The 20,917-nt window shown below is 37.7% G+C and overlaps 4 protein-coding genes across 4 annotated transcripts; 2 read left to right on the forward strand and 2 right to left on the reverse strand.

Annotated features, from left to right (window-relative positions):
- The first annotated feature begins 1,250 nt into the window (after positions 1-1,250).
- Positions 1,251-4,518, forward strand: LOC103332849 (staphylococcal-like nuclease CAN2). The gene is made up of 9 exons (XM_008235610.3): positions 1,251-2,313; positions 2,575-2,630; positions 2,796-2,910; positions 3,012-3,122; positions 3,219-3,406; positions 3,492-3,548; positions 3,641-3,800; positions 3,884-3,952; positions 4,143-4,518. The coding sequence occupies exons 1-9, from the start codon at positions 2,149-2,151 to the stop codon at positions 4,239-4,241; spliced, it is 1,020 nt and encodes a 339-aa protein (XP_008233832.2). The 5' UTR covers positions 1,251-2,148; the 3' UTR covers positions 4,242-4,518.
- Positions 4,519-7,352: 2,834 nt separating this feature from the next.
- LOC103332850 (staphylococcal-like nuclease CAN2) lies at positions 7,353-10,008 on the forward strand. Its single transcript, XM_008235611.2, has 9 exons — positions 7,353-7,719; positions 7,976-8,031; positions 8,197-8,311; positions 8,419-8,529; positions 8,647-8,834; positions 8,941-8,997; positions 9,085-9,244; positions 9,363-9,431; positions 9,687-10,008. The coding sequence occupies exons 1-9, from the start codon at positions 7,555-7,557 to the stop codon at positions 9,774-9,776; spliced, it is 1,011 nt and encodes a 336-aa protein (XP_008233833.2). The 5' UTR covers positions 7,353-7,554; the 3' UTR covers positions 9,777-10,008.
- A 171-nt stretch (positions 10,009-10,179) lies between these two features.
- LOC103332851 (uncharacterized) lies at positions 10,180-11,635 on the reverse strand. Its single transcript, XM_008235612.2, has 3 exons — positions 11,065-11,635; positions 10,478-10,547; positions 10,180-10,343 (listed from the first exon to the last, which is right to left on the reverse strand). Exons 1-3 carry the CDS (start codon positions 11,413-11,415, stop codon positions 10,291-10,293), a joined length of 474 nt encoding a protein of 157 aa, XP_008233834.1. The 5' UTR covers positions 11,416-11,635; the 3' UTR covers positions 10,180-10,290.
- Positions 11,636-16,048: 4,413 nt separating this feature from the next.
- Positions 16,049-17,043, reverse strand: SAG20 (senescence associated gene 20). Its single transcript, XM_016794712.2, has one exon. The coding sequence runs from the start codon at positions 16,741-16,743 to the stop codon at positions 16,375-16,377; it is 369 nt and encodes a 122-aa protein (XP_016650198.1). The 5' UTR covers positions 16,744-17,043; the 3' UTR covers positions 16,049-16,374.
- Between the last annotated feature and the right edge of the window lie 3,874 nt (positions 17,044-20,917).

The following is a 20,917-nucleotide window of genomic DNA, read 5'->3' on the forward strand; positions in this document are numbered from 1 at the left end:
GGTGGTCTTGCCTACTACGTCACTGCTCCATCAAGGTGATCCAGCACATTGATTGCTTTACCTTTTAAATCTCCTTTGCCGTTTCTTATTTCATTTAGTTTGCAAAAGAATTTACAAGAATCACTGATTCATTTTTCTGTCAATGTGGTTTTGATTGCAGCTTGGCAGATATGGCAGCCCATCCCTCCTATGCTCAGGTCTTGGGGGGAGAAAATAAACAGAGGAGAGGGGAGGTGTGGTTGGGGAGGGAGGGAGAATAGAGAGACGACAGGGGATGGAAAAAAAATGCATTTTTTAATTTTTTAATGTTTGGTAGGAAAGGTTTGTATAATGAAAAATGAAAGAACTAAAATACCCTGAATTATGGATGGAAAATTGGATGATATTAAAGTCAGATGACAAATTATAGATTTTGAAAAATTCAGATGACATTTCTCTTAAATTTTTTGTTCAGGTGACAAATTGAAACTAATGTATAAATTCATGTGACATTTCAACAAATATCCCTTTACATAAACTGTAAGTTAAACTAAAATAATTTTAATCTTTTAGAGTATAATCATTTTTCAGTTTGTAATATTTTATACATGTATCAATCATACTAGTGGGAAGAAGAGGCTCGGCGGAATCAAATTGGGTTATGGGCTTCATCAAACCCTGAGAAGCCATGGGATTGGAGAAAGGATAGGCGTCAAAGACAGATGACATATTGGTGACAAAATTAAGTTCAGAATGAAACATTCATTATGAGATTATTTATGCCTTTAAGTGCAAGGCAGTAGGTTTATTTGGGGTGAAAAATGAGGTTTTGTGTTGCTATCCTTTTGCACACTAAACCCAAATATCTCACCTACCCTCATAATGAAATCCCACCAATCAAGGGATAATCCATACTTGCCATGCCTTCAAGCCTGAAAATACAAGAATACAAATTTATAAATAAACCCAATTCTAGACATGTATTTATAAAAAAACTCAAGAACTATTTAAACATAGAAACACACCCAAAATCAACCCCAAAGTCAACTTTTTTGGTGTGTTTATAAATGGATTTTGAGTGTGTGTAATGATGGGTTTTGGGTGTGTTTATATGTTTAAATAGTGCTTAAGTTTTTTTATAATTTCAACCCCCATTTTGGGTGTTTTAGTGAAACTCCCATAAAAGAAAGCTCCACTACTTGAAGGAAGCCTACAACAAAAAGCTCATCACCTCCACGAACAAGAAGGATCGGCTGCCACTCTCCCATTTTCTCCCTCTCATTCACTAAGGCTCTCAAGCCTCTCTCTGTCAATGTAAAGTGTATTATGTATAGATCTCAAATATGAATTGCAAATACAAACATAGTGGACGTAGCCCGATTATGGGTGAACCACTCTAAAATCTGTGTTTTATGTGTGTGATTGTGGTTTTGCATCTCTAATGATGTTGATCCAAAATCCCCCGTCAACAGTCTATATTTGAATAGTACAGTGGTTTGCACCTTTCTTCATTTCTCTTTTCAACTGTTGTTGAAAGTTGGGCGCCGCCTATTTGGAGAAGATTGTTGGGTTTGTGCTCAATCAACAATGTAAGGGACATTAATGGAGGTTTCCCTTCTCTAAATGCATCAAACCAGAGTTCACACCATGATGTGCCATGTGAGCTCGAAATGGAATAGTCTTTACATGCAATGAATTTACTGTTTTATTAACATATGCAGTAACAAGGTCCCCTGTTTTTTCTCTCCCCTGTTCTTTCTTTACAAATTTCTCTGCTTGCCACAGGTTTTATTTTGTGGCCTGCCATAAAATCTTCGCACACACAGAGATCAAATAAGCCCTCTGCGAATATTGATCATCAATTGTGCAATTGCAAACAGTGCAACAAACTAAACTGATGAACACAAGAAGAAAAAATCCCATACTTAGACTTGATGCTTACGTTACAGCGTTGACCACGCCACCACACAACTAGCCACGTGTCAATCTGTTTTCTGATCCGTTGCTTGGATTGGATCCTTCCCTTTTCCAATCTCACCAGATTCACCAACCCAAAGTTATCTCATTTCTCTTGTTCTCAAAAACCTTTTCTTTTGCTTCTTTCTTCAGCTTCCGCGTCTAAATCTCTTGTAGCTCTGAGCCTTGCTGGTTGCTGAGGCTCATTGCAAAATGGGGTTGTTGGGAAAGTTATTAAGGTTCCTGTTGGATCTGGGGGATTGCTGCAAACCCACAGGCGGCAACTCTGAGTCGCTTGGGCCTCACGGCGTCTCTGCTGCCACAGTCGGCGTTTCGGGTCTTGCCCACGACCTCTTCAATTTTGAGACCACCTCTCAGGTGCCTTTTTTTTCTTTCATACGTTTCAGCTGTAATTGAACCCTGTTAACAGTCTTTTGTTGCTTAGTAGATTTGTTAATTGTAATGTTCAATATTTCTCAATTCTCATTCATAAATATAAATAGATAGGTAAGCTGAATCTGAGTAAATGCACAATGATATTAGGTTTCAGCCTTTCTGGGTTTTGTTAATTTTCATCCCATATGATTAAGGTTGACTTTTTTTTAATTCTTCTTCAATCTTCCATGATCATGATTTAAGGTCCCAGAAGGACTTAGTCAGCATGTTGTTTCATCCAAGAAGGCTCAAGCTAACTGGTAATCAGCAAGCAATTATCTATCTCATTAGTTTTGAATTGGGAAGAAAAAAAAAGGTCTTCAGAAATTTATCTCCATATAATTGGCTGAATTTGATTTCTCCAACTTTCCAAATATGTAAAGGTTGGCTGAATTTGATTTCTCCTACTTTCCAAATATGTAAAGGTACAGAAAACTAGCTGAGACATGGAGAGAAGCAAAGCCACGACCAAGAACAGACGAAGAGGCGGCTACGCTTGTTATACAAACCCTCAAGGGACACAAAAAGGCTGATGTCCAGGTACATTGCCACAATATTCAACCTGTTACATGTTGCTCAGAACACAATTATAATTTGGAATGTGGTAACATGGAATTTCTTTTGTGATTGCTTATCTACAGGGCTTATTGGCTTTCTATGGTCTCCCTCATCCCAATACTCTGGTCCAAGTTTCTGCTGGGGTCCCAACTTCATTGCCTCAAGGAGTAAAGTTTGAGTTCCAGACACTACCAGTAATAAAAACAATATTGCTCTCCAAGAACTCATTTATACCACAACCAGGTACCTTGAACTAGTTCTGATGGGTAAAATCGTTTTGATGAAACCAGGTCGATGTAAAAGCAATTCCAGATGGAGATACAGTGACTGTGTATGTCAGCACAGAAGATCCCAGAGAATCTTCCTGTGTTCCGAGCGATGTGAAGACAGCAGCCATCCAAAGATCAAAAGCACGCGCTAAGAAGAATTATACAAAGGCAGATGAACTTCACAAAAAAATCATTGATGCTGGTTATCGGTAGGATATTGATATGCCTCTTCTTGTATTAATTAATTAATCGTTTTCAACACAAGTTTCTAATTGCTTTTACCACTCCATTCAGGGTACTGAACGTTCAAAATCAGGAGATCCTTGCCCGAAAGTATCGTATTCGACTGAGGTAAAATTTTCTGCTTAATTACAGGATTTCCATTAGGTGCACTGCACTTAGTCTTCTAGTGAAAGTTAATTGATTCTGAGGGAAAAAAACAGGGGTATAGACTCACCGGAGAGTTCAATGCCGTATGGAAAAGAAGCCAAACAAGAGTTGGTTAAGCTTATTGAGGGCAAGTGCTTGAGGGTCCTTGTCTATGGAGAAGACCGTTATGGCCGTTGTGTAGGTGACATATATAGCAATGGCATATTTGCACAGGTAATATATGTCACATAACTTTAATATCTGTCTGCTACAAAATACCGACAAGTCTTCTGATCTCCGTTTTCGATCTCAACCAGGAAGTAATGCTCAAGAAGGGGTGTGCATGGCATTACACCGCCTACGACCAGCGCTCAGAACTTGCAAGAGTGCGTAAAATCATATTATGAATTACTGATCTAGTTTTTTTAAATATAAACAAAAACTAATAACTAAATGAAAATTGTGAGTTGGGAAATATAACAGAATTAAAACAGAAAAACTTTTAATTAGTATGACGGTTTCTATTTTCAACTTCTTCATTCATAATATATATAGTATGTCGTTTATTTATAATAGTGGGAAGAAGAGGCTCGATTGAAGCGAGTTGGGTTATGGGCTTCATCAAATCCTGAGAAGCCATGGGAATGGAGAAAGCATAGACGCGAAGCCAGATGACATATATATTCTTGACCAGAAGATGAGTTTATTCACATTCATAATTGCCATCTCTGCAGCAAGTAGGCTCCAGCCTCCAGCCCAAGTTGTGATCGTCCAAACATAGTCCAAAATTGACAGGTCCCCGGAGGGAGGAGGTTGGGAAATGGCACAAACAATGATGAAATGAGAAGAACACATATGTTATGATTTTCACATGTTTTATTCTTATAATTGATTGATATTGGAAACCTTTGAACGTTTTATATGGGAAAAATTGCACCTACATTAGCTTGAACTCCAGAGTTAGTCCAAGGACAAAACTAAGATAAATTTATTTGGATCACAAGATCTCGAGTGTAGAAACAAATACTTTTAACCACTCGACCAAAGGTACACTTTGATTGCAAATAGAGTTCATATATACTTTATGGATCCAAAATCTGGGACTGTTAGGTTAACGAGAAGCCAAAAAATCATTTCTATACCCAAAGCCTAACCGAACCCACACCATCACCTAATGCACTAATTGAACACACCACCAAAATCGATGCCATTCATATATGAGTTGGAAGTCCCCCTATTCATAGATATACTTAGGAAATCCACCAGAAATTTTTAAGTGGTTGATGAAAGTTGTACAAAAAATGGTAAAAGGTAACAAAATTGCAAGAGAGACCATTTCACAATGAACTAATGCCCTATTAACAAGGTTATTTAAAAGGGCTTCTTTTTCTAAAGAAATTCTAGTCTAAAGGAAGCAGAATCACACTATTAAACCTATAATTAATAGACATATGGACATCAAATGGCATCCTCCACCTGTTGGGGGGGGGGTTAACAGCTAGATTTGTAATTAGGGATAGTGAGGGCCATGTACTCCTTGCTCGTGCTAAGACGATTGGGGAGTCGACAATCACGATAGCTGAAGGCATTGCCTTGCGAGATGACCTAGTTCATGCTCTTGACCATGGTTGGTGAAATCTGATTGTAGAAGGGGACTCCAAATTGATAATTGATTGTGTCCTAAGGAAGGTTTCAATTCCTTGGAGCGTTGCATATGCACTAGCTAGGTTGGGCCATGGTCTGACCTCCTCTTGTATTAGGGAGCATGGTCTCCCCTTATTAGTTGTATCTCCTTTTTATTTTGACCTCTTTGGACCTTCATGGTCTCTACATTTTGTTTTGTAATAGAAAAGGACATTGACCTGCAAACAAGAGGCCACAATACACCAATCACCTTCAGCAATTTCTTGATAGGGAAACATGAACTTAACCTTGGTTCCACAAGGATGATTTCGACCACGACGTTGGGGCTGCAAGTCCACCACTAAAGCCCTCCCTACGAACGGAAAAGGACCGCCTGAGCACATAGAATGCAGTATTTTCCATTCTTGCTTCAGGTACCCCACGTCAAAGTAAAGAATTATTTAAATAATACATGAAAAATATAAGTAAAGAACGAACTTGCTAGCAAAAATGGAAAATATCTTATTTAACCTTTGCAGTTATATGAGCAGGATTGGGGAAAAAAACATTTATCAGATATGGGTCATAGCAGCCCCAATTTACCCCTTACTCATACCTAAAGAAGAGAAATTGGATTAATAATTTGTACACCATCCAAAAGCGTTGCCTTTGGTGGCTTGGGGTTATAAGGCCATCCCCAATGTTTGGGGCTCTAAAAAGGGTTTATAGAGTCTCATTTAGAGCTCCGATAGAAACTTTGAGGTTCTAAAGGAATCACTCTCTCTATATCTAGAGCTCTATATTCGATATAATTTTATATACATGTTATTTTTAAAATAAAAAAATTTATTTGCTTTAATGTATATTATAGCATGTTAGTTTTTTTTGTTGTGAACATTTCAACAAAAAAAAAAAATCAAAATTTGGATAAGATTTGAAAATCTTTTCTATGAAAAAAAACTAGATTATTGCCTTGAAAAAAAACAAAGCCTCATCCGTCAAAAAATACAAAAACAAACCCATCTAGCCTATCCCCTCTCATTGGTCACATTAAATAAAATATAAAACAAAGAGAAGCAAACATTGGTCAAGAAGAGAGTATCATGAGTTGCAGTCACAAGGCAAGTCACCAACAACACATATGGGTTGACAGCTTTTTCTTTTTGTGGGCTCCATTCAGTTTTAGGGGCTTTAACCATGAACATAAATCTGAGTATAGCTCCGGTGGGGTTCAATCATTTAAGGCCCCAAAACTAAACCATTGGGGATGACTTTTTTGCTTCAGTTGCTATATATTGTAGCTCAAGGGTGGTGCAGCCCACTTTAGAGCCCCCATTGGGGATAGCCTAAGATGATACACACTAGCTTAACGATCTGCCTGGTCCTACATCATAGGCATACATGGAATAACTTTTGATTCCTATCCTGGATTTGGAATCATTGCACAGTTCATGTACTTTCACTTTCTTACAATAAGAGGAATGCTAGCAACCTTCTCTCAAACCTTCTTCTTTGGACCTTCTCCATTTTTTGACATGTGTCATTCTCTTTACACTTAAAACAATGTCATTAATATATTATACAAACTAACTTTTTGCTTTCCAAGTTTACCCTTATTAAATGTATTCAATTTATCCAAACAAATTTCACAACTTTCTTACCATCGTATTAAATTTTTTTTAACGTCAATTATTTTTTTTAAAGAAATATTTTGCTTTTTAAAAAAAGAGGAAATGTCCTTTTTGAAAATAATAATAATAAATTCTAAACTTGATGTTAAAAAAAAAAAAAAGGGGACATTTCCTCTTTTTTTTAAAAGCAGACATTTTCTTAAATTAAAAAATATATATATGGTAAGAAAGTTGTGAAATTTTTTTTTGGATAAATTGAATACAATTAATAAGGGTAAACTTGAAAAGCAAAAGTTAGCTTGTATAATATATTAATGACATTGTTTTAAATGTAAGAAGAATGACACTTGTCAAGCTAAAAATGAAAAAGTTCAAAAGAGAAGGTTAGAGAAAATATTACTAGCATTCCCCCTTACAATAAAATCATAAAAAGTGGGTGATGTTTTTTTTTCAAAGAATAATTCCACAACAAAAAAGACTATAACAAATTCATAACACGCAGGATACTGACTTAAACAAAAGACCAAGACTCGCCCCACTTCCATTTCCATTCCCTAGAATGCAAGCGTTATTACTGTTTGCTTTACCAAACTTCACCAACTGAATATAATATCTAAAAGCTGCTTCAGTTCTCTCTTTTGCTTCTTCTTCAGCTTCTGTTCTGTGTCTGTTTTCCTTGTAGCTCTGAGCCTTCGCTTGCTGAGGCTCAGATTACCAGCAAGGAACATTGCAAAATGGGATTATTGGGAAAGTTGGTGAAGTTCCTGTTGGGACCTTGCTTAAAGCCCACAACCACAGGCGGCGACTCTGAATCACTTGGGCCTTACGGCGTCTCCGCTGCCACAGTTGGCGTTTCGGCTTTTGCCCACGACCTCTTCAACTTTGAGATCACCTCTCAGGTACCTCTTCAACTTTGCTATCATTCTTTTGATTCTTATGGTCCGTAGATTGTAGTGTAATTAAATATTATCTCAGTTCTCATTCCTTTTTATGTCTCGGTAAAACAGAAGAAACAAGTAAGGTTAATCTGAGTAAATTAATGCATAATGATATTGGGTTTCAGCCTTTCTGGATTTTGTTAATTTTCATCCCATTTTATTATAGTTGACTTTTTTTTATGTTTTCCTTTTCGAAATTTTATGATTATGATCTTAGGTCCCAGAAGGACTCAGTCAGCATGTTCTTTCATCCAAGAAGGCTCAAGCCAACTGGTAATCAGCAAGCAATTATCTATCTCATTACCCTGCAATTGAGAAAATTGTGCATATATTTTACTGGATTTTCTGGGTGACATACAGGGAGTGGCTAAGAGTGAGAGACCATTTTTACAACTTATGTCTCTTATTTGATTTCTCTAAATTTCCAAACATATAAAGGTATAGAAAACTAGTTGAGGCATGGAGAGAAGCACAACCACCGCCAAGAACAGCCGAAGAAGCAGCTAGGCTTGTTATACAAACCCTGAACAGACAGCGAAAGGCAGATGTTGAGGTACACTTAAGAAGCATTGCCACAATATTCAACCTGTTACATGATGCAAACAAATATAATGTGGAATTTGGTAACATATAAATTCCTTTGTGATTGCTCATCTGTAGGGCTTATTGGCTTTCTATGGTCTCCCTCTTCCCCCTACTCCGGTCCAAGTCCCTGCTGAAGTCCCAACTTCATTGCCTCAAGGAGTACAGTTTGAGTTCCAGACACTACCGGTAATAAAAACTAGTATCGCTTTCCATTTACTCATTTTTACCACAACCAAACCAAGAGCCTGCCTTGAATTGAAACTAGTTCTGAGAGGTGAATTTTATTTGTTTTCATGAAACCAGGTTGATGCAAAAGCAGTTGCAGATGGCGATGGACTGACAGTCTATGTCAGCACAGCAGATCCTACGGAGTCATCCCGTGTTCCGAGTGAAGTGCAAATGGCGGCCGTCCGAAGAAAAAAAGCACGCGCCAAGAAGAATTACACAAAAGCAAATGAACTTCACAAAAAGATCACTGATGCTGGATATCGGTTGGATATTTATACGCATCTTGCATAAGTTCCATTAAATTCAGGATACTGAATATTTAAAATGAGGCAGGGTACTAATTGCTTTTGCAACTTCCATGCAATGCAGGGTACTAAATATTCAAAATGAGGAAATCCTTGCCCGAAAGTGTCGGATTCGACTGAGGTAAAGTTATGTGTTTACAAGATTTCAGCTAGCTGCAACTTATTCTAGTGCTGAAGCTGAAAGTTAATTGTAAGAGAAAACAAACAGGGGTATAGATGCACCGGAGAATGCAATGCCCTATGGACAAGAAGCCAAACAGGAGCTGGTTAGGCTTCTTGAGGGAAAGTGTTTGAGGGTCCTTGTCTATGGGGAAGATCAATTTCACCGCACTGTAGCTGACTTACATTGCAATGGCATATTTGTACAGGTACTAACTATATATATGTATGCCACCTAACATGAGTATCTATCTATCTACATATGCTCATAATTAATACCAACAAGTCATCTATCTGATTCTCATCTCCTTTCTCAATCTCAACCAGGAAGAACTGCTCAAGAAGGGGGCTGCATGGCATTACGCAGCCTATGACCAACGTCCGGAATTTGCCAGAGTAAGTAGTATCCTATTATTAGAGAGAAATATTACCATTTAGGAGAGTTATTTGATATTTTCATTAAAAAAATTTGTCTCTTAAGTAAAGAGATTGATGATGTTTTCTCTAACTAATCACTATTTTGAATAAGTTACTAAAGATATTGGGCTAGAATGTAGAGAGCAAAATATTACTAAAACAACATAATTGTAAACTTTTAAAGTATAATCATTTTTATTTTTCAACATTTTACGCATGTATCGATCATACTAGTGGGAAAAAGAGGCTCGACGGAGGCGAGTCGGGTTATGGGCTTCATCAAACCCTGAGAAGCCATGGGAATGGAGAAAGCAGAGGCGCTGAGGCAGATCATGACATATTCATGACAAAATTAAGTTCTGATTGAAACATTATGTGTAAGAAACAAAATTATGTCTTTAGTGCAAGTACAGTAGGTTTTGGAGTGAATAAGAAGTTTTGTGTAGCTATCCTTGCACATTAAACCCAACATTGTGTAATTATTTGTGTAATATACTTTCATCCATGTTTGAATTGTAGCACAATGGTTTGAAGATCGCTTCATTTTTCTTTTCAATGTTGGAGCCTTTCTCTGTTGCCGAAGGTAAGATATTTGGGGCCAAAAGCCCAGACAGCACAAACTAACAGATGCTTTGCCTGATTACTGCAAAACATTGCCAAATTCCTCTGAGCTAGATTTTAGAATTTCCAAGTTGGATTGAAGACAAAGCTTCTTAAAGGAGGTAGATAATGGACAAAGCTTTCTTATGCAAAATAACACTGAATATGAGTTCTTTCTATTACAGAGTATCACAATTAAACCCAACCTCAGAAGCAAACTCAAAATTTACATTTGGCCTTATTTTGCATCCTCTTCCAATTCATCCGAATTTGAATCACTTGCGTTATAACCTAATCAAACCAACCAGAAATCAATTAGGGCCAAGTAAGGTCACACTACTAATGATCAAGACCAACAAGAAATCAATTGGGACCAAGTAAGGTCACACTACTATTGATCCAACCAGCGATAGAGAGATGAGTACCTGGAGGTTTATTACTCACTTTCCAAACCGAAGATCGACTTTTCGAAGCTCTATTCATCCAAGCTTGCCCCTAAGTACAGACAAATCACTACCGTCTTCAGAATGCACAACTCACAAGTTCAGGATGAGTTAAGAACAGAGTACAAACATAAATGGCATAGAGATTTAACCATACTTCACACACCCGTTTGCCCCGAAAAAAACAGAAGGGCTAAAACAACAAAGCAACCAAGCCCTAATGAGGCATCAAGAACACATTCGTCAATGCTTCATAGTAACAAGACCAGCAAAAACAGAATAATTCATTCGAAATTTAAAAGTTTTTCTACTTTTAGCCTAACTGATAATAATTTTCCCTCGAAAACTTAGAAGCCCAAACAAACAATATGAAGCACAGGACTCAAAAACCTTCCTTGCCTCTGTTTTACCAGTGACCGCATTAAGAACCAATCAATTTTCTAAATGAAAACAGAGCACTTAAACTTAAAGCCATTAACCTCCAATCCAAAAATGCACACAAAACAAATATAACAATTTGAAAGCAAAAACTAAGCAGAATCAAAGAAACCCAAAAATAAAATTCAAACCTTTTTGGCGTCTCTAGAAACGCCATAGCCGCTGTAATACATCTGACCCACCAAGACCTGCATGGAGCTATCACCCGCCTTGGCCTCCTTGAGCGTGTCCTGGAACCACCGTTTCACGCAGTCTGAGACCACCCGGGCCAGCGGAACCCGGCCCTGGCCCTCGGAGCTCTCCATCTTCAGCTTAATTCGCTCCGGGTCGACCCGAAAGCTCTCCGATTTGGGTGCTTGTGGGGGCGAAATTCGGACCTGCGAGACTTGCTTGGTGCGTCTGGGCCTGCCTGGGAGCTTGTCCGCAGAGACAACTCTGGTGAACTCTTGGAATCTGGTCGCTGAAGGAAGTGCCTTTCCCATGAACGACAAAAGCAAGCAGATTTTTTTTGGGGGGGGTGGTTTTATCGAAGGGATTTGGAAATGGAAAATGAGGCAAGGCAATTGGATTGTTATCGAGTTGTCATGGTTTGGGTTTTGGGTGTTTCTGGGATCTGAAACTACACCAGACTTTCAGATTTGTGCAAGATGGGTGATACTTTGGTGTTTGCATTGTCTTTTTTTGTTGGCGGCTTCCCTAATTAGAGAGACCTTTTCTTCTTTTCTGTATAATTAATTCAATAAACAAAAACTCTGGGGATTTACAGTTGTTCTTGTTCTGGCCTTCTCATGAACAACAGGCCTCCAGCTTCACCCAATTTATTTTTATTTGGGCTTTTTTATCCTAACCTGGGCTCAACTAAAACACGGGTCTTGAAGCTTTAGCTCTCTTCTTTGACAGGGGACGACAACAAGACAAGAAAACGAGTTTGATAAGGCTCGGTGTTGTCGACGTCAACAAGATAAGCTGACAATAGCCCAGCCCAGCACAGACAACAAATGCAAGAAGAAAGTGCTTTCAAAATTCTTTCCTTTTTTACCAAGGAAATGAATTTGGCCTCGCTTTTTGACAAAGTGCATGTCAACCTTTTCAATAAGTTGATAGTTAGGGATAGAAGGTGACATTTACATTAACCTTTTGTATATTGTGTTCGTCACATTGTCACGTAATATTATTAATAAATATGTTATAATATGTAAAAATGATTATTTTTTATTTTAAGATATAATATTAATAAATAAAACACATTATAATATTTTTGTAGATTAATAACACCACATGACAGTATTACGATGACACAAGAATTTCTCGTGTCGTATTATGCAGAAAAAAACTAATCCATCTACGAAAAATGACTCTGGACCAAACTTGCTATAATGGTGGGTTCCCAAATATGCATAGCCATAGCAATCTCCATCTGCGTGTGGATGATGCTTCGTCTACATGCATGCTGCTCTTTTCATGTATGTTTTCCTCCTCCAATCCTGTATCTGAATGGAAATTGGTTTTGTCTTAATCTAGTTTTAATTATGTGACCAAGCACAACACAACTGCACTCGAATCTCCAAGTTTGCTTCAACAAGTCTGTCGTTTGCAAAGACAACTTGGACAACTTGGACAAATGAAGCGAAGAACAAATTCCTTATATTCCAATTGCAATGCAAGCAAACAATTGAATATACCCAACTTGTGTTTATTTTATAAGCTTCGTTTTCGATCCTATCCTGCATCCCATGTCCGAATCAAGACACTGCTTTAGTTTATTATGCTTCTGGAAAATACGTAAGCTTTTATCTTTCTCCTCAATCTCATGGATTCTTCCCTTAATTAATTCAGGATAAAACGTGCTTATCTTAAGGGATAATTAACAACTTATTTTGGCAAAATATGTGCAACTAGTCAAAGATATCTATTTCAATTGTGTAATTGCCGTCTTCAAGTGTATTTGGACCTTAGCTTGCTCAAGTCCGATTAGATTATACATTACTCAAAGACTTGGTAGATACCGTGCTTATGTTAAGATTTATGTTTTATTTATTTATTTTAATAGTACGATATTCTAAATTATTTTAAAAGAGGTGAACATAATGTCTTAATTAGCTGACATCTCTTATGTATGATTATATTTTAATTTTATTAGCTTCTCAAATTAAGGAATTTGTAGTCGCATATGATATGTAAATTCACAATCCAAATAACAAATTTCCCGTATATACGTTATGGAAAAAGCTTCCCCAGATGTTAACTACGTTTCACGTGAAAATGAATGTAAAACAAGTATCTGTATGTGACATGTCTGGCTGCAGAAGAGAATCACGACGAAAGCACAAGTTGTTAATTAATTGAGTAAATTGACCATTTCTCATAAGTACCCCACAAAATGCGTAAAGAAATGATTGAAATCAATAAAAAAATTAGTGGAGCTTAGACTAAACATGACGTGACTAGACTAGACTATTCACTGTAGCACGATTTGGATGGAATATGATAAAATGACCTGGGAATGATTATCAGTTTGATAAGCTGCTTTCTCAACCAAAACAAACAGTGATGAGAATTAGATGTGGGTTTATTTTCAAGTAATTATCAATCAATTTCCATAATCAACAGTCTTTATATCTAATAGGATAGGAGCATCAAATTATCAACATGGCCCTCTCACGATATCATCATTTCCGACCTTTTGAACAAAACTTTGTGGGTTACAGGTGGAAATATCAGATCAAAGTCTTTTTTTTCTTTTTTTTTCCCCACGCATGTTTTGTTGGGTCGGATAAAACTAATTAATTTCCCTCTCTTAATTATTAATATTCATAAGACTTTGGATAAAGGTTGAGAGTGACAATTCATGGAATATTTGAGGACATAGGAATAAATTCCACATAAGATCCATTCAAATGTTGGATAGCTAACACGTTCCAGACTATGTCCAAATTCACCCCCTCCCACCTCGCCCAAATTGAGAGGTGGTTCGGGAATATACCTCTTGCTCAGCATATTTTTGTTCTTTCAAACCATAAATTTAATCTAAATAAGAGAGAAGATGTAGAGAACGAAAATCGAATTCTCACCGTGAATATGAGATAAACTTTCTGTTACTGAAAAATAATGAAAGTTGTGGATGTGGGACTATATTTTTCCGCACCTGTGTGCTTGTGCGATATTGAAAAAAATTCTGTTACAAACAAGTTATCGCATGCAGTTGATCAAAAAACCAATCAAGGAACAGTTGAGATCTTGTCGGGTTGATGTCATCTTTTTAACGTTAAGTTTCATAGTAGTTGCAAAATGCTTGGATGATCATGAGACCTCCTCTCCTCTCCTCTCCTCTCCTCTCCTCCTCATCAATTAACTTTGGTATGAAAAAAAATGTAGTATTTAAGCATAAATTATTATGGAGTTTAATCTATAAACAAAAACGGAACATCAGGACCCTCTCGAAGATGTTCTTTGTTTTTTTATAAAAAAATTTCATACAAATAATTGAAACGACACAATGGACGACTATTATTAGGTTTTGGGGCCTAAAAATCAATGGACACAAATGGCTGGCACAATAAATGGTCCCACAAAACAAAGAACATGATTGTCACGATATACATGTGACCAAATCTCTTGCAGTGGTTGAACCGTTTGAGTCCGACGCTCGAGATATGTTTCCACTGGACGGTGATTTGTGTATGAACGTCCAAGTGGACATTACCGCCCCCTACATATGCATCGGATGAAATAAAGCTGGAAGAGCATATCCACCGTACACGTGGCTTAGAGTTTTGTTGGTAAAATGAAAAGGAAAAATTGAATTGTTTCCCTTCGAATTCAAGGAGACTATTTACTCAGTTTTTACAATTTCCGAGATCTTATCACTTGATTTTAGAAATAACCCTGATCACTCATGAATCCAGAACTCACGAGTCAACAATCACCACCTCGCCACTTTGAAACCGACGAGTGATAATATTCACTATTCATCATTGTCGCATAATACTGGTGGAGAATGTCGACAAATTCTTGCATCAATGTCAATCAGTCTAGTTGTAGTTGTTTCATTAGAGAGTTTTAAGTTTGATTCAAATGAACGGGAGACCGCTATATAAACGTTTAGGCTTCGTTTGGTTCACGGAATGAATTTAGGAAAAATTATTTTTCATGTCATTTTCCAATAGATGGAAAATGGAAGATTCATTTATCCCGTTTGGTAATGTTGGGAAAGTAATCGAGAGATATCACTTTATTTCTTTTCCCATATTTGTTTTGAGTATGAATGGAAAACAAAGTTTGTATAAATTTTTAATTATATCATATTAAATTAAATAATAAAAGAATGCATTTAATGATATATTATAATTCTAAATTGTTAATGTGGACAAAATAGTAATGAAAAATGTGTATTTAATGTTGGTTCATTTCTCCAAACTTTCCTATGAGGAGAATAAACAAACTCAAGTTGGGAAGATGACTTCACTTTCCTCTTATTTTCTCATGAGTTGACTTCACTTTCCTCTTATTTTCTCATGAGTTAGGCAACGATTTTTCATGTCTGGACTTATTAAACATGAGAAAGTAATTGATTTTCTATCTCCAAATCTCCTTTTCCATAAACCAAACGGGACCAGGAGTTCTATGTCTAATAATTGTGGCTTGTTTCACTCCGGTGACCAATAAAAAAGTTAGGTTCCACTGTTTGAGGGACTAGTAACACCACTTTTCAATACATGAACGGAGGATCTGAATACTGATTAGGTGCATTTTTTTAATGCTTATTAATGAAAATCGCTCGACGAGTTTTACTATGTAAGTTATACCTAAACCGGCTTTCAAATCCTGAATCATCACTGGCTAAACGACAAGTGGAATGCAGTTCATTTACCAAAAGATGAGAGAGGTGGCACTTTATCTGCAACTCTTCATTATTAATACAAACAGTTTACTCTGCGAGTCTGTGACTGACAGACCCAGCTTCTGCGGAACTGGTTCTTCACCCTAGTTTTTTGTCCTCCTGTACAAGGGTTTATACTTTATACTTGGCTTAAGCCTATATAATATATATCTGTAGGATACGAAAATAAAAAACCTTAGCATATTCGTAAAAGAATCCAAAACCACCAAAGAATATTAAACAAACACGTCTTTATTGAAAAAGGAGAGTACCATAATTCTACAGACGCTTCAGGATATGACCAAAAGAGTTTCCTCAACCCCATTGGCTCCACCCAACACCACAACCAGAAACACAAACAACCAAAAACAAACTAAAATGCAAAAACAACCACAAACAAACCAAACAACACCTAGCAAGGGGCTTACATTTCTACTACGACACCACAACTTCACAGTAGATTCAGCCCATAAGGTGCCTACACGTCAGCACCCTCTTATTTAAGTAAATACCAAAAGTAGAATCCCGCTGCACAGGGGCCCGCAGGGGATTATTGTGGTCTTTAGATTGCGAGGACCAGACCCGGCACGGACTTCCCGACCCGATCGGAGACGCTGCTCTCCCAAACGGACGGGCAATGGAACGAGGTAATCTCGGCCGTCGATGAGGAGGACTTGGAAGAGAAGCTGGACGGCGAGGATTGAGCGGAGGAAGAGGGACAGGTGTTGTTACCGAGGCGGGTTACGGTGAGGGAAGTGTTGAAGTACTCCCTGACCTGGGTGACTATCCCATGAGTGACGGTCCAGGCGTGGACCCAGGAGATGGAGCAATCTCGGTCGCAGCCTTCGACGAGGACGGTGGGCCCGAAGCAGGCGAAGGACTGGGGACTGAACTGAAACGATTCGTTTTGGTCGCCGGTGAGGAGGCGCATCAAGAACTGGTGGGTCGGCGGACCATGGAACCACCACTCGATGTCCGGAGCTACAATCTGGTGCACTTTGTGTACGTCACGCGAGCTCAGGGCTTCATAGAGGGCGAGCACCACCCTTTTATTACTGGAATCACTGTCTTCCAGAGTTTCCTGAGAGTTAGCCAGTTCTAGCCTAAGCACCCGGGCAGCTTTTCTCAACACAGAAATGGGGGTAGAGGGAGAAAGGGAAAAGAAATTGGAGGTTTAGAGAGAAAAAGTATTGAGATTTTGTCGTGAAGAAATGAGAATGGGCTTTTGGGAGAAGATGAAGGGGTCTTTTATAGAATTCGAGGATTGTGATTTTGTGATTGGGTTATTCTCTACACCCGTTTGTACGATCAGGCTATTGGAATTGGCCAATCAGAGTGCTGATTTTCAATTATGGATTTCGATGCGCCTCGGGATGGGTGACGTGGCGTGTTGTGATGGGTTTGGTGGGCTGGACTACGTGGCATGAGAATAGGGGGGCGCTGTATTTTATAGGTACGCGTATCGCCAGGAGTGAGGAAGGTGAAGGGCGAGGGGGACACGTGAGAGAGAAACAGTCAAGCCAACTTTTCTTGACAAATTGGGCCCACCTAGTTGTTTTCTTTTGCTTTTAAACCCAACCTAATCGTTAATGCGTTAATCTTATATGTTGTTGAGAAGTTAATCTTAATTGTTACGCTATTGGCTTCGTGAGTCGTCACTGGCTACGAATTTATTGAAGTTTTTCATTGACCAAAACATCAAAGGGTTTATTTTATTGACCACGAATCTATTACATTATTTTTGTGGATAACTTTTTGTTTTCCTAATTATTTAAGAGTTACTGATTAGTTGAAGTTGAAAATTAGGAATAACAATTTTCCTCGCGGGTAAGACTCTTCGTGGAGATTCGACCCAAATAGGTTGGGTATGAAGGATAAAAAAAAAGGTATGGGAATGAGTACAGGGATTTTTTTGGGTATGATATTTTAATTCCCGACCCGAATCTTCCTTGTTTAGAATATATATATATATATACACACACATATATATTATAATAAATATGATATTAAAGTGATTGTGCGGACTAAATTTTAAATTTTAAAATATATATTTATATAATTTATACAAATCTTAAGCTACACTACTTATATATTTAGTTAACTTCTAGTCAATATGTAAACATTCTTATACGTAAATATTATATATATTCATTATCTTGCCCTAATTTTTTTTTTTTCTTTCAACAAAGTTGTTTTATATTGATATTTTCTCCTATAATGGGGCGTGTCGGGGAAACTCATTCCCCAACGAAAGTGGTAATGGGGAATCCCTGATATAAATATTATTTGTATGAAGGCGAGAATGAAAATGTGGCTTAACCAAAACGGTGGGTAAAAATTAGTTGGTAACTCCAATCCACAGTGACAATCTTTTCCCTGTTACGTTGCTTTTTGTTTAATTCGAAATTTAGGTATTGGGTGAACAAAATTGGGGGGTTGAAAACTGAAGCCGATCGATCTCGAACTTTTCAGTAAAGTAAAGCAGCAGTGTGCGGAGGGGTGGGGGCAGCTGGACCGATGCAAAGAATAATAACGTAGTTTACTTGAAAGCGAGGGGTTTGCCTTCGTAAAGTTGAAGGATCCTTGTTCCTCACTTTCACGTTGGGTTTCGGATGTTTAGATTATACCCGTTGTATACTCTTAAGAGTGTTATAATAAAGCATCTTTTCCACAAAAAAACAAAAAATTGAATGAGGTCCACAAAAATGGCATAGTATGGTAATAGCCAAGTTGCTCATATAGTCAATCTGTCATGGAATGGGATGGGACCAAAATGCTTTTCTTCAAAGTTCAAAGTTCAAAGTTCAAAGTTCAAAGTAACTAATTATCTATTAATTTTCTCAGAAATTGATGTCACAAAACCAGTCGAAGACGGCATATTAATTATTAATTTTTAGTCCGTACCTACAGAGAAAAACTTACATATACCGCACTTTCATACAAATCCCTCTCTTTCATCGCAAATTATATGAAACATGTTACATAAGAAGAAGTTTTACTCGTCCCAATAAGCAATAAGCATTGCATGTAAACTTTTGATTATTAGTCCAGTCCAATCCATTATCGTAGGGGATGTTTGTGAGTGCAAAGCAGTTTGGGGCTCGGTCGCCCATCCATTATTAGGGAGACAAATTGATTTTGGATTTTCCAGTAGAGACAAGTACTGAATTTGTATTGTCCAGTCCACTCTCCAGTAGAGAGGAGACTAGAGAGTAGAAAAAGCCATTATGATGAATTAGCATTTAGTACAATGCTAGACTGGATGCCACTGATGACTTGAATCCTTGTTTTTTTTTGGGTCGAACGGATGCCACTGAATCCAGACCACATTGTTCTGTCATTGACTCATTTAGAACCAAGGGAACCAAACCATTAAAAATTAAAATGAGAAAAGAAGAAGAAGAAAAGACGGGTCCTGCTTATCATGGGATCCAAATCAGACAGCTACAACAGCCCCAAGTTTACCAAACATGGAATGCATTCATCATGGCTCTCCATACACCCTCCTCAATTCACTTTTTGAAAACAACAGGTTCACTCGCCCACAGTAAATAGGTTGAATTGAAAGTAATTCACCAAGTCAAAAAAAGAAGAAGTTGAAAGGTAAATTAAGGTCACCATGATTCATGTCATAGAGGATGCCACGTACGCCTAGCCACTGCCCACTGTAGGTAATATGTATTTTGCAAGGCATGGTAAATGACAAAGACTTGCACTAGTTGTGCAGTGCAACCAAAGTGGGTTCCGATATTATTTTCGTCACTTTCCCTGGAATCACATCTTTTTTTTTTTTTTTGGAGAAAACTTTAATGCCTTTTGGATTCTCCTTACTCATCCATGGAGCTAGTACACAGGTTAGGTTTTGGTAGGTTTCAATTTGGGGGTTCTTTAAAACCCGGGCAGGTAAGAAACTACCTAATCCCCAAAAACATTTGTCATAACATTTTCTTTTTTATCGAGTAAGAAAGAAAAATACTTGACTACTTCTTCGTCTTGTAATTTGCGTGTGAGGAGAAACGACTTCTTATACTGTAAGGAGCCGAGCAGTGTTTGTAAAGAAATGCATATTAAGTATTAACAAAACCATGAGACATACCCTAAGCTATATTATCTACTAATAGGCCTATAAACACACAGAATCAAAGGAAAGCAAACAAATACAGTCAACTAAACCGAGCTTTCGGTTAATGAAGGTGCTAAACCAGTGGATGTGCCTTTTCCATATGGCACACATTTTAACCTGATTAAAATATTAAACATTTCAGGAAAACATGGAGTCCTCATCATCTCCCAGTTGTCTTTCGGTACCGGCCTTCCATGGCCGCTTTCGGCAGCTAACATCACCAAATATAAAATTCTAGACTACGAACTGTCAACTTGTCCAAAGCATGCCAAGCAACCAAACTACCACTCAACCAATCTAACACATTACAATTCTGCATATAACAGACAAAATTGGCAAAAGAACCTGCACAAGAGTATAGGCGTAGCTAGGGAAGGGCTTATACTGGAAATTCATAAGAAAATAAATAGTCGAAGATCGAAAAAGAAAAATGGTGAAAAGAACAATTTACCAGACAAGTAAAAAAGCAAAAGAACGTAAGAAGAGTTCGAAACAAGAGCAAATGACTTGGTTTCTGCTTATGCTGATTGATGGTGGAGAAAAACAAAAGTAAAATTGTTCCATAGATCCCTAAACCAACTCCACGTGCATGTCACTGCTTAATGAAAGCATGTCCTCTTTGCTGCCATATAATACCAGAAATCCTAGTAGGAGTGGACCATATATGGCGTAAATGCCATTCTAGAAGTCTGTAATTTGGGCACCTTAGTCACCAAATTCTAATGAATATCCATCATACTCTTAGAAAATAGGGAACAAATAAAAAACACAAAACTGGCAAACATGAATATCCACCATGTAAGCTTACAAGACAGTAAACCCAACAGCCATGAGTATCGCAGTCACTCCTGTCTGTGGTGACCTCAGCATGTACTCATCCATCAACACATCTTCCTTCCTTCACCACCTCTATTTGCATTTGCATTCATTGTGATTCTTAGAAAAAAACTCTTAAATATTGGACAAAACATTTCCTGGTTTC

The sequence above is a fragment of the Prunus mume genome, linkage group LG5 (genome assembly GCF_029339155.1).
Source record: "Prunus mume cultivar Tortuosa linkage group LG5, ASM2933915v1, whole genome shotgun sequence".
NCBI classification, from domain to species: domain Eukaryota; kingdom Viridiplantae; phylum Streptophyta; class Magnoliopsida; order Rosales; family Rosaceae; genus Prunus; species Prunus mume.